The sequence below is a fragment of the Megalobrama amblycephala genome, linkage group LG5, assembly GCF_018812025.1.
Source record: "Megalobrama amblycephala isolate DHTTF-2021 linkage group LG5, ASM1881202v1, whole genome shotgun sequence".
NCBI lineage: Eukaryota > Metazoa > Chordata > Actinopteri > Cypriniformes > Xenocyprididae > Megalobrama > Megalobrama amblycephala.
The window spans coordinates 12,291,689-12,305,668 of record NC_063048.1 but is presented as its reverse complement, the minus strand read 5'-3'; the positions used below and the strand labels follow the sequence as shown (position 1 = coordinate 12,305,668).

Here is a 13,980-nt window from a genome sequence, read left to right as displayed (position 1 = left end):
CATGTGTTCTGTCCTATATTTACCCAGCCCTTGGGTTGAAAACAACCCGTATTTATCAATCTATTAATTATTTTTTTAAGACAATAAATTATTAAATTAACACTGATTATTTGATCCATGCTTTTAAACGTTTTTTTAAAATGGTCATCACATGCACTTAAGTATAGGCTAACTAATACACAGCTGACTGTAACACTAACAGACTGCAAACTAAACCACTGAATCCAAACAGCAATGATGAACAAAGGAATAATCCTTGAGTACATACATAATCCAGTCTAACGCCACTATTGCATAGCCTATTTCATTTCCCATCTCATGCATTTGTTTGCATTCCATCATTTGCATATATTAACTGCACAAGCACGCACGCTTGGACACACTCTAAATCTACAATTGCATCCATGCATATGAACAGCACGGGCACTGGAAAGGTATCAGGGCGCATGTGGGGAGGGGGACATTATTCTACATCACATCACACGGCGTTACATGGCGTCTTTTCCAGCGACGCACTTGCTCGCACTCTCCGCTTCTTAGCCATAGGATCGTACGTGTTTTGTCTTGCACGCGCTGATTTGAGTCTGTCATCATTGCGGACACATTGCAATATGCAGTGATGCTCTGACGCGAAGGCTATGGGTTCAGGTGCATCCTATCCAAATATTGCCTCCATCGGAGATTTTTCAGCACCATTCCGATATGCGAAGTGTGTGGGATGTAAATAAAAGAAGCGCATGATGTGGCTTTCCCTCGAGGATGATTGCTGATGGAGAGGTGAGACAAACGATTTACCGATATGAAGGTTACCTGTATGCTTTGCATATGTTGCACGACACGAGTAGAGGCTTTAAATATCACGCACTGCGTGCACCATCATTTTTTCATTCATCTCTTTGGGGATTTTTGATTTATAATAATTAATCAAGGCACGAGCGCAGGGACATTCATTCTCATGGGATGCTTCATGCGTCCTTTTTGGATGCGGTTTTGCTTAAAATAGACAAAGCAGTCGAGATGGAATAGAGAGAGAGAGCATGTCATATAATGACATGAATAGCCATATTTTCGCATAGTAAAATGTCAGATGTGACAGTCTGTTTTAAGATGACCTTCAGCATCACTGGTGAAAGCACATCACCTTGCACGGTACCATATTCATTTATGATTTGTGAAGCAGCAGAAACACTATTTTAGATGAAATAGCCTGTATTAACATCATGTCACTGATTGGATAGACACAAATTCATAAAGCCTACCAAATAAGCTACACAAATGCTTTATATTTAATGATTTTGCATCTTCTTTTCATCTTCATGTCCTTCATCCACATCTATTTATTAGACGTGAACACTCAAGCCAACTAGCAGCGTGCAACTCTGTGTCCCAAATACATCACAATACATTTAAAACAAATGGCTTTCTTTTTCGAAGACTCCCAGAGAGACACAAACATGCATCCTCTGTTTACTTTAACGGGATCGTGCATTATATGTGTATTGTTGGCCAAAAATATGAAATGTGCAATAGTTAGCGGTTAGGAAATAGGACATGCCAAACACTTTGCTTATTAAAAGACCCTCCCCTCAGGACATTTAAATCCCCCTAAGGGGTTTTAAACAGCTGATTATTGTCCAGTGTTTCTAAACCTTTAGCTATATATCATGCATTTGTAGTAATTACATTCTATTATGTACTGGATGTGACCAATGTTTGATATAACAGGTGTATAATCTCTCTGAAGCCTTGTGTGTCCCGCTCATTTGCAGAGAGGTTTTACTGTGAAATAAGATGATTGAGTCACAGATGCACTGATAAACCTTTTAAACAGCTCTTATGTCCACATGTGGATTAATGGTAAATGGACACTATGGAGATGACACAAAGCTCATTTCTCAACCACAGTTGACCCCACCGCTGCAATGCAACATAAATATGAGTAGAAACAGGTGTATTAGATAGGGAATATCTCACGAGCTGGGCATTGGCATATGAGAACCCTAAATCACTTTATTATACAGCTATAGAAAATGTCATTTTCATTGTCATGTTTTTATTACTCCCGGAGATCCATACATGCTTTTAAGTTTATAGTCAGTCATCAGTTTGTTCATTGATTTCTTGCATTATTAATTCACTAATATCTGTCAGATTAAATATGTTAGAGATCTGAAGTTAAATAGAACATGATGTTATTAAGTGGAAGCGTGAAGATTTGTTTATTGGTACATTTCACAGTCACTGCATGTGAAATTGTACAGCTAAATTGTTTATTGAAGTTTACTGAGTAAGTTAATTGAATGTGTATTTGCTTTTTAATGGTGTATACTATTGGTTTTAAGTTGAAGTCATTAACTTTTGAAGAATTGTGCATAAAATGCGCAGGGCAGTTTTCAGGAACACCTTTAGCAGTATGGGAATGTAAAAAAACAAATGGATTCTGTATACAGAAAAACAAAATCTAATGTTTTCAGATCATAAAACTGCCATTGCCATTATGAATATTTGGTGTAAATAGGCCTTTTGGTTCTATTATCTCTTGACATCCTGAAGATGGCAGTGTTCTTATGTGTAAAACTGATTATCTGAATGTTTTTGTAATGATCCAGAATTATTTTGGCCAATTCAATTAACAGGGCCACAGTACCACCTGAACAGTGGTCAATAAATATACAGTTTCCTATGATGGATTTGGTTCCCCCAATCTAAAATGTTTGGTTACACCGTTTCTACACAAAGTGTTGATATTCAAGTCAGTGATTTGATTGTATAGTGATGTAATCAATTTTCTGTCTTTTTCCCTCATGAGAAGACCTATGATTTTAAGACTGACATTCTTCTGGTAGTAAAAAGAAGAACCTGGAACATATAATCATTTTACCTATTGGATATCAGCAAATCTGTCAGGTGAATTTTTAAGATTATTTACTTTGCATATACGTTGGATTTCTCAGTGCTTGCGATTAGCTGACTTTGTCATGATGGTAAATATATATTAATCGTATTTTTTCTTTCTAAAGTAATTAACTATTTCATAAACTATTTTGGAACTATTCAGTAAGTCTTACAATGTCGTATTTGGATACCCACATCTTCTACTGTCTATAAACACTATTTTAATATCTGAAGTGTCCTTGTACAGTTTTACAACACAAAAGTGCTAGACATGGGTTCACACCGCAAGCGGCAGCAGAGCGGAAGCAGCGCGTTATCAGTGCGTGAGTGTGAACTGCAGCTCCAGAGACACGCGAGTATTCACACTGGAAGCGTTTGTACAGCGTCACAGCAGCGGCTCGAAGCTACATATAAAGTGAGCATTTCTTTACAAAGACATCTATAAATTTGTTTTTATAATTGGTCATTGTTAAACTTGATAGTCTTGAAAGTTTGTTAACATGCAAGGTGTACAACACTCACATATAAACGGGTCATTCTTCAATTGCGGTGGCAAATGAGAGGCAGAAATTGTAAAAATTCTTGTTTGTTTTCTTTTTATAATATGTATTGCTATACATTTAAGATTAGTTTTATATGCTATATCCATTAAAATTGAAGCTTAATAATATTTAGATTTTTAAATCATTTTAATCAAACACTGGTGAAACAACCACTTATGTCTGTGGTGTTACCAATATTTGAAGTCAAATTTTGGTTTGTTCTAAAATGAGCAGGGATATGCAACTTTAGGTAATAATAAATAAATAAACTACTTTTAGGGCTCAGTTTTATTGATTATTTAAATTTCATTTTTAAAATAAATGTTTAATTGTTCATCTTGGCTTCTATTTTTGCCAAAGAAGAATTGTTTCTTTTTAAAAAAAAAAAAAAAAAAGGATATACATCAGAAAAGGCAGGAAAAATGGTCTGTGCAACTTTTATAGCCTTTATTCTAAAATATTAACACCACCTTACAGACTAAAAACATTAAATTAAAAGATTAAATGGTTTTGTAGGAAAGAAATTTCAGATACATACTGAAGTAACACCACAGACTTTACACTGCATAAAAGGTTTAACAATCAAAAGTTTGTTGAGCAAAATAATGAATTTTATCATAAGTAGGATTACAAGAAGTATCTATTCTGATAAAAGAACATTTAGAGAAAAACTGTCAGCGCGTGCAATCAAATTCACCCATATGAACTCTGCAGGTCAAAAGACCCATAGAACTTCAAAATGTTAGCAGTTAAACATACTCTTTACTTCCAGTATCTGTACTTTAAATACATGATGCTCCGAAAAATTGTCATCAAAAGTTTGTCAATGCTTCCCATGCAATTCCTTTACTTTGGGAGACTCACTGGTAAGACCAACATCAGTGTTGTAGAGTGTAGCAGGAAGATAAAGATAAAAGGACCTACATAGCAGGTAGAAACAGTAGAAAAAGTTCGATAGCACTCAAGGAGCTGGTTCCTTAAGAGATGAGGTGCTTCTTCAACCACAAAGAATTTGTCGATCCTGTCCTTGATCCTTCTCAATACCAGTAGGAATGGCTACTAGTAATGTTTGATGAGAATTGTGCTTTAAAGGGATAGTTCACCCAAAATAATGTTCCACTCCCGTAAGACTTTTGTTCATCTTTTAAATACAAGTGGAAATACTGGAAGATTTGTCCATTTGATGCTTTAAAAAGTTCATAAAGTGATTGTAAAACTAATCCATACAGAGTTTAGCACTTTAGTCCAAATTTTCTGAAGAGACACGGCCACCTTATGAAGAGATTGATTTTAGGCTTTTATTCACATTAATCAGCACAAATAGTTCTTGTGAAACGATGCTGCATAACACTGAGAATAAACTCATGCGTGAATTCCCGTTTACCATATCGGATCTGTTTGTGTTTATAAATGTTTATATGTAAATAAAAAGACAAAAGTTAAATGTTCACATAATGCAAGTCTTCAGAAAATACGGAACAACTTAATTCATTTGGATTAGTTTTATGATCTCTTTATGAACTTTTTGAAGCATCACAGTGGTATTGGTATACTGTCAATGAATCGACAAATATCAGATTTCATTAAAATAACTATATTTGTATTTTGAAGATGATCCAAAGTCTTAGGGTTAGGAATGTCATGAGGGCGAGTACAAATTAGATTTCAGTAAATTAACCCCTTAATAAAAATAAAAGCTGCAGTAAAGTTAGTTAGTAAAGTCGTTGTTAAATTTAAGTATTGGGTAGGATTAAGAATGTACAATATGATCATGCAAACAACTAAAAGACCCTAAAATAAAGTGTTATCTGAAATTTATACAGGTTTGGAGTAACTTGTGGGTGAGTGAATGATGATAGGGTGAACAAAAATTTATATCCCTTTAATTGGATTATGATGCAATCATAATGTGTGATCTGTTTCAATAGAGAATAAAAATCCAGAAAATCTTCTGTGAATAAAACATGTATCCACAAACTTATTTAACTTATTAAACTTACTTTCCCTTAGAGATCTCCTATTCTCAGTTTTTCTTTTTTTTTTGCACATAGGTCTTTATTAAATAGGTCTGATGAGGTACTCTGCATTTCAGCAGGAGTTAATCTTGCCATGCCTAACAAGAGAGATACAATTATATGACTATGAATGTCCTATGTGTTTTATTAAAAATACAACATTTCTGGCTGTATATTGTCTGAGTTACTATAGAGTCTGTGGTGTTACCAGGAAAGACAGTAACACAGACAGATTAGCCTAAATCCAGACTTTTCTAAAATGGAGGCTGCCATCATGATGATTTCAAGATCAGGGGACATTTTGTAAGTATGTATTTATCAAATTTTGGATTAAAATATGTAAAATCTGCAAGTTATCAACATAACACAACAGACACTAATAAAGTGTGACACATGAAATTGTCAGAAATGTAGCTAACTTTAAGAAAATTAATAAGAAAAAATGTATTCATGATGCACCCCTCAGATCAATCAGGATCTGCAATGACCTTTACACACAGGAAGTAGTCCAAATAGAGTTCCCCTTTTTCTTAAAGGGGCGACATCCATTGTAGTAACACCACAGACATGAATTTGGAGGACACTACTTTTTTCTTAAATAATACAAAATATGTATTTTTTAAAACAATTTAATACAATTGTACATGTTAAATCAAATCTATATTCCCAGTTTAACCACTTTATTTGTGTTAAAAATGTAATATTGTTGCAATTACATTCCATGATACCTCTGTGAGGTATGGCGGGAACATATTTTGTTACAAATGCAATCTTCTGAACTTAATTAAATATGTAATTTAAAACAAAACTTTAGCTATTAATATTGCACAAATTGTGTTTATTCTACAGAATACAAACATGCAAAAAAATTGAATTTATTGGTATTTAAAGTGTATTTTAACTGTTGTAAAGTAGAGGGACACCATTTGCCACCACAAATAAAGAATGACCCAAACGTAAAATAAATAAAAAATAAATAAATAAAAGCCTCGTGTCATCCATTGCTACACACGAATGAGGTAAGCTTTGTGTTTTACATCATCTGACGCATGAACATGTTTACAAGACTGTAAACTCGGCGAAAAAGCCAGCAATCTCGGGTTTGATTTGGGTATGCAAGAGCCTATATTGCTGTCTGTGTAATAACTAAAATAATGTTTATATATCATATTTTCTGGCTAGTTTAGTTTAGTTTTCTATAATATACCATACTTTAACCCAAACTGAATAATTAAAAACAAGTTTAAATGAGTAAATCTTCTATAAATATTTTTTAATATAAATTTTTTCTCCTGACATACTTCAATTCTTGTTAAAACACACTAGATATGCTTATTCTGTGCATTTTGAGCACTTTTTGTGTGAAATCATGTTTATTTTGTCCATCAAAGGTGTACTTTCACTTTAATTGAGCGTTAGCAGCGCAGCAAAAATAGACCCAGCACCGAAACGATCGCGGCACTGCTGCTTCTGCTCTGCTCCGCGCTGCCGCGCAGCTTCTGCGTGCGGTGTGAATGCCCTCATCTGTTAACCCTCTACTGCACACATGTTGATGGCACATGAAAAAAAAATATTCCACATCATTTTTTTGGTTAATTTGGGAACATTTTATTGATTAAAAAAAAAAATTTCCCCCCACCCTCCCCCAATCCCAACATATTTTTCGTTGCCTCAGGGCAACTTTGTGCGACAATGGTACAGAGTCATCGAGAAAATTATCATCAAAATCAAATTTTTTTTTTTTTTTTAATTCAAGAAATCATTAAGTAAAAAGGGAAAAAACACTTGAAAGACATTGATATATTGAATTTGATACATGCATAGGTCTGTATCATGTAGTGTGCTGTGCCATATAATGTACTTCATGTGATAAGATTTAACTCCGTACGAAACTTCAAAAAGCACTTCTTCTCTGTGACATAGTGGTGTATGTTACAATTTTTGCACATCGCTTTGGGTGTTCCTGCACACCCAGGAACCTTACATCTTCCCTTCTTATAATACATTGTTGCCAATGTAAGGTATTGTCTAAAATCTCCTCGAAAAGTACCCCTTATTGCACAACGTTGCCCTGAGGCAACGAAAAGAAAAACTGAATTTCTGAACATGCAAAATAAAAAAAAACTTCATAAAACCTTACAAAAGGCTTCTCGACACCTTCATACACACACACATATTTTTTATGTACAGTTCATGTCGTTTTAAATAAGATTACTAAAGCAAATAATATTGCCTTCTTCTCACACCATGTGCTCCTGTGACCATGTGTCAGAACAGGACGTCCTCTTAATGGTGCTTGATATTCTGTTCTTTGGTACTTTCTCGACCTTTCTAATTGGTTGTTATCATTTAAAGAAAACTTTCCGTTGCCTGAGGGCAACACTGTGCTGTAGAGGGTTAACGGGCGCCTAAAAAATTACGCGCTGCTTCTGCTCTGCTGTCGCTTGCGGTGTGAACCCGACCTAAGTGCTAAAATCTTCATTGCAGCTAGCATACATATGATCAGCTGACAGACAAGACACAACATATATGTATTGCAAATATATATATATATATATATATATATATATATATATATATAATAATAGAGCTTGTTTTGAAATCTGAATAGATTTAAATGCTTTTTTAAGGTATGTGCAAATTAATTTTCCTTGTACAATCAATGTAGTTATGTAATTATGTTGCGTTAGATAATGTTTTATTAGTGCAGTAACTTACTGTACATTATATTTTGTTAAATATTGCAGTTAACATGCAGCATGTATTGAAAGCAGTTAATATAACAACTTAAATGTTGGTAAAAATGAACAAATAACATTAAAAACTACTAACTTAACTGAATTAGCAGTAAAAAGCTAGAAAATGTAAATATAATATAATATAATATAATGTAATATAATATGTGCTTCACATTATAATATAATATAATGATATATATGCTTCACATTATTCAGAGAAATAACACTGGCTGTTTCCAAACATTTATTCTGCTGCTCCGAGCAAGATGATGCATGGTATAAGACCTTGAATTTGAATGCAATATATTAATACTTATATATTCTGCATTTACATACGGAAATAGGCTATATATTTTATTATCAATCACCTTTTTAGGCAGTGTGCAGTAAATGCACCAGTCATGCAAAGTAATAATTTATTTACAGAAATATGTCCTAACCTATCCGACTGAAATTTTGCACACGGGTCATTTTAGGTCAAAGAATTGTCTGTGGTGGATGGGAATACTAATATGGCTGCTGGAACACTACTGGTTGCTGACAGTTTAGAAAATATTTAACAGCAGTTTCAGGATATTAAAATGTATTAATTTACCTTTAGATGGCACAATGCAGTTCATTAACACTTTATTTGTCTAAAGGGTTAGTTCACCCAAACATCAAATTTCTGTCATTGAGTACTCACCCTCATGTCGTTCCACACCCGTAAGATATTCGTTCATCTTTGGAACACAAATTAAGATATTTTTGATGAAATCCGAGAGCTTTCTGACCTCCCTGTAGATAGCAATGTCATTACCAATTTCAAGGCCCAGAAAGGTAGTAAAGACATTGTTAAAATAGTCCATGTGACTACAGTGGTTCAAACTTAATGTTATCAAGCGACAAGAATACTTTTTGTGCGCAAAAACAAAACAAAAATAACGACTTTATTCAACAATTTCTTCTCTCACGTTGTAAACACAGTGCAGTGCTTCCTGGTTCTACGTCAGAATGCCGGCTCAGTATTGGCCAACGCTGTTCATGTTGATGCCAATAGTTATTTTTGCTTGTTTTTTGTGCACAAAAAGTATTCTCATCACTTCATAACATTAAGGTTGAACCACTGTAGTCACTTTAAACGATGTCTTTATTACCTTTCTTGGCCTTGAAATTGCTGTCTATAGGGAGCTCAGAAAGCTTTCAGATTTCATCAAAATATCTTAATTTGTGTTCTGAAGATGAATGAAGGTCTTACGGGTTTGGAACGACATGAGGGTGAGTAATTAATGACAGAAATTTCATTTTTGTGTGAACTAACCTTTTAAAGAAATGACTTCAAAATCAAACCGAAACTGTTTCATATAATGACCGATAACCTTTTTTTTTTTTGCCTTCCCACCATTATCTGTTTCCTGTTTAAAAGGCCAGAGTATGCCATCTGCACCAACTTACAGAATCCTACGACCCCTCCTGCTTGGTATCTTTTTATTGGGATGCTTTGTGACTCTGTTTTTAATGTACATCAAACCATCTACGAGCTGGTTGTCAGGCCCCGTCGAGTCGGAAACATCCACAGCCCGAGTGAAAAGCCTCCTTTCCACCAGAAGTGAACAGAACCAGACCACAATCCTGGTCTGGCTTTGGCCTTTTGGCGAAACCTACGACCTAAACGTCTGCAGCTCTTTGTTCAGTATCGATGGCTGCTTCATCACAGCCGACCGAAACCTTTACAACAAATCTGACGCTGTCGTCATACATCACAGGGACATCACCAGCGACCTCTCCAACATGCCGCCGGCTTATCGGCCCAAGTTGCAGAGATGGATTTGGATGAACTTCGAGTCACCGTCGCATTCATCTCAGTTACCTGGAATTGAAAACTTGTTTAATTTAACTCTAAACTATCGGCAGGATGCTGATATAGAAGTGCCTTATGGATCGATTGTCGCAGCCCAAGGAGAGGAGGACTTTGTGCCGCCAAGCAAGAACAAGCTCATTTGTTGGATCGTCAGCAATTGGAACCCAGATCACGTCAGGGTGAAATACTACAATGAACTGTACAAGCACATCGAGGTTCATGCATACGGACAGGCTTTTGGTGAGTACATTTCCGACCAGGACTATTTCCCCACAATTGCCAGTTGTAAGTTCTATTTGGCATTCGAAAACTCGATTCACAAAGACTACATCACTGAGAAATTGTACAATCCACTTTCCGTTGGCACCGTACCTGTGGTGCTAGGACCACCAAGGGAGAACTATCAGAACTTTGTGCAGGGAAACGCTTTTATCCACGTCGATGACTTCCCGTCTCCGAAGGAGCTGGCTGATTACCTCCTGTTCCTTGACAAAAATGAAGAGCTTTACCTGAAGTACTTTGACTGGCGTAAACACTTTAAGGTTAAAAAGGCATACTTCTGGGCCGAACACACGTGTCTGGCCTGCGATTACGTCAGAAGGCACAATGAGTACAAGGCAATTAACAATCTTGACAAATGGTATTGGGGTTAATCCGCACCTAAACCACTGGACCAGCTTAATGAAAGTTGCTTGACAATAATGAGCTTCGTGTAACTTAATTCAAATGAGGGTCTGTTGTGAGCACTTACAGACTTTTATTTTTGTAAAATGTCCCAAAGTAGCTGTACATTTACTTCGTGTTCGGTTTCATGTGTTTATTAACCTGGATGCAAATCATGCATTTTCGAGTTTAATGAGTACATATTTTATTAGGAAAGCAGATTTTGACGAAAATGCGCAAAATGCATTTGAATGGATAGTTCACCCAAAAATGATGCAAATCATGCATTTTAGAGTTTAAAGGGTTAGTTCACCCAAAAATTCAATTTCTGTCATTAATTACTCACCCTCATGTCATTCCACACCCGTAAGACCTTCATTCATCTTCGGAACAAAAATAAAGATATTTTTGATGAAATCCATTTTTTTTTTATCTCCCATAGAAAGCAATGAAATTACCACAATTATGGTCCAGAGAAATAGTAAAGACATTGTTAAAATAGTCAACGTGACTACAGTGGTTCAACCTTAATGTTATGAAGCCGCAAGAATACTTTTTGTGCGCAAAAACAAAACTAAAGCAAAAATAATGACTTTATTCAACAATTTCGTCTCTTCCCTGTCAGTCTTCTACGCAGTGAACGCAATGCAGCGCTTCCGTGTTTATGTCCGAACACCGGCTCAGTATTGGCCGACGCTGTTCACGTGACCACCACGACGTTTGCATGTGATGATGACGCAGGAGCTGGAACGTAGAACCTGGAAGCTCTGCAATGTGTCTTTAATGTAAACTGCATATTACAATGACAGGGTAGAGAGGAAATTGTTGAATAAAGTAATTATTTTTGCTTTGTTTTTGCGCACAAAAAGTATTCTCGACACTTCATAACATTAAGGTTGAACCATTGTAGTCACGTGGACTATTTCAACAATCTCTTTACTACGCAGCAAAATCCCCAGAGTTAAATCAGCTCTGCTCAGAGTACATATGGTCCCTCTCTAAATAGTGTTAAAATAACACTGAAGCAGAGTTAAATTTAATGAGATAATTAAGCAAATAATAAGGCTGTGACTTAAGTCAAATTGTTGTTCTTGTGTTTTTTCTTATTTCTTCAGTGATTCTGCTTGTTAACAGCAGGTGTTCATCACTAATGCGCAATCATTACTTAATTAATTCTTTATTATCTCATTAAATTTACCTCTGCTTCAGTGTTATTTTAACACTATTTAGAGAGGGACCATATGTACTCTGAGCAGAGTTGATTTAACTCTCGGGATTTTTCTGGACCTTGAATGTGGTAACTTTGTTGCTTTCTATGGGAGAAGGTATTACGGGTTTGGAACGACATGAGAGTGAGTACTTAATGACAGAAGTTTCATTTTTGGGTGAACTAACCCTTTAATAAGTATGTATTTATTTGAAAAGAAACATATTTATTTTGACCAAATGCACAAATCCATTTAAATGTCATTTAAATCTCACCTACAAACTTGTCCGACTTTCTCTGTTCACAAAAGAAGACATTTTGTAAATGATATTTTGGATGCAAATCATGCATTTAGAGTTTAATAAATACATGTACTTAAAGGGATGTAAAAATGCACTTAAAGGGATAGTTCACTCAAAAATGATGCAAATAATGCATTTTAATATGCGAGTTTAATAAGTACATATTTATATATCAAAAGAAACATATTTAGGTTGACCAAAATGCACAAAATCCATTTAAATGCCATTATTTGCTCACCCTATTGTTGTTCCAAACCTGTATGACTTTCTTTCTTAACTGGAACACATAAGAAGATATTTTGCTAAGTGTTTTTGCCTATATAGAGAAAGTCAATGGGGTCCAAAATAACACACACAAAAGTTATTTTTCCAAAGTATCTTCTTTCGTGTTGATGAGAGAATTTTCATTTCTGGGTGAACTATCCCTTTAAAATTTCGCTGTTTTCATACATGACCTCATATAGGATATCTGTTTAATGAGAACCGAGCACTTTCTGAATCTGAGATTTTTATGCTTCATTTATATCATTGGTTATTGTGTAAATGTTAGTGCTAGAGACATCTATGCAGTGTTTACAGAACTTATGTTGTGCAAAATGTCTATGTACTGTAAATGTAATGTGTATAGTATGTATTTTAAGACAACTTGCCTTTCATTTGGATGATGTTTTGCGCATTCATATTTTACCATGCTATGTTGGACCCCATAGTGACCAACGTGCACTTGCTACTGAAAAACAAACATACCAAGAGTGCGTTACTGCTGATAATGTTTTACTGTACTGATTAACTGCTGATAATATCACTGTTAAGTAGCTTGGATATGTGATACTGTGAAGTATCAATGTGTACTGTGAAGTTTTGTTTTTGAAATATTGAAATGTTACTTTAACAGTGAAGTGTTGAACAGAGAGCAGGAGGCTAATATACATAAAGTCATATGTGGGTGGTGCCATATTCACAGGAATGCAAAATGTTGCCAAATGAGTAGACGCACTCGATGTATGAGACCAACGAAATCATAATGTGAGAAGCGTAATGACTCGCTTTTCTAATCCTGAAGTTGCTTTAGCTGTAAGCTTAGAAGATTTGTTCGCTGCCAAAGTTTTCTTTCTCAAAAGAGATGCTTCTGATCTTTTATCTCTGGGATTCAAGTCATCACATTTCTCAGATCGGCTCTCATTTCATGGTGAAGGACTGTTTTTGATGTGCTTACACACGTAGTCGGTCTAATATTAGATGAGGGTAAAGAACTCTATTATTGATCAATGAGCTTTTTTTTTTTTTCTGCTGTGGATCACAGACTGTGCTGCTGATACTGTCACTGCAAAAAATCATGTTCTCAAATGCTGTTTTGTCTTATTTCCAGTAAAATAAAATCTAAATCTCCTTAAAACTTAATATTTTTTTCTCTGAGAGAAATATTTACTATATTAATCATAAATCAAACATAATTGTATGAGGTTTATGTTTAAAGGGATATTTTATCGAAAAAAAATCATTTATTCACCAATTTTCGTTCACTATCTCCTTAAAACAAGAAACAAACATTGTGCAAAAATGTCATTTTAATCATAAACTTCAGTAAATTTTGTATTTATTCTTAAAACAAGAAAAAATCCAAATGGATAAAAAGTACATTTATTTTCATTTACACATACATTTGGCAAATGCTTTTATTCAAAGTGACTTGTATGCATTCAAGGTATACTTTTTATGGAACCCCTGGCCTTGGTGTTGCAAGCCCCATGCTTCACTGTTTAAGCTTCTGGAATGCA

General features: G+C 35.0%; 1 protein-coding gene across 1 annotated transcript; it reads left to right on the top strand.

The window, feature by feature from the left end:
* The first annotated feature begins 167 nt into the window (after positions 1 to 167).
* On the top strand, positions 168 to 11,064 carry fut9a (fucosyltransferase 9a). The gene is made up of 3 exons (XM_048190720.1): positions 168 to 777; positions 2,813 to 2,907; positions 9,596 to 11,064. The coding sequence occupies exon 3, from the start codon at positions 9,604 to 9,606 to the stop codon at positions 10,681 to 10,683; it is 1,080 nt and encodes a 359-aa protein (XP_048046677.1). The 5' UTR covers positions 168 to 777; positions 2,813 to 2,907; positions 9,596 to 9,603; the 3' UTR covers positions 10,684 to 11,064.
* The last annotated feature ends 2,916 nt before the right edge of the window (positions 11,065 to 13,980 follow it).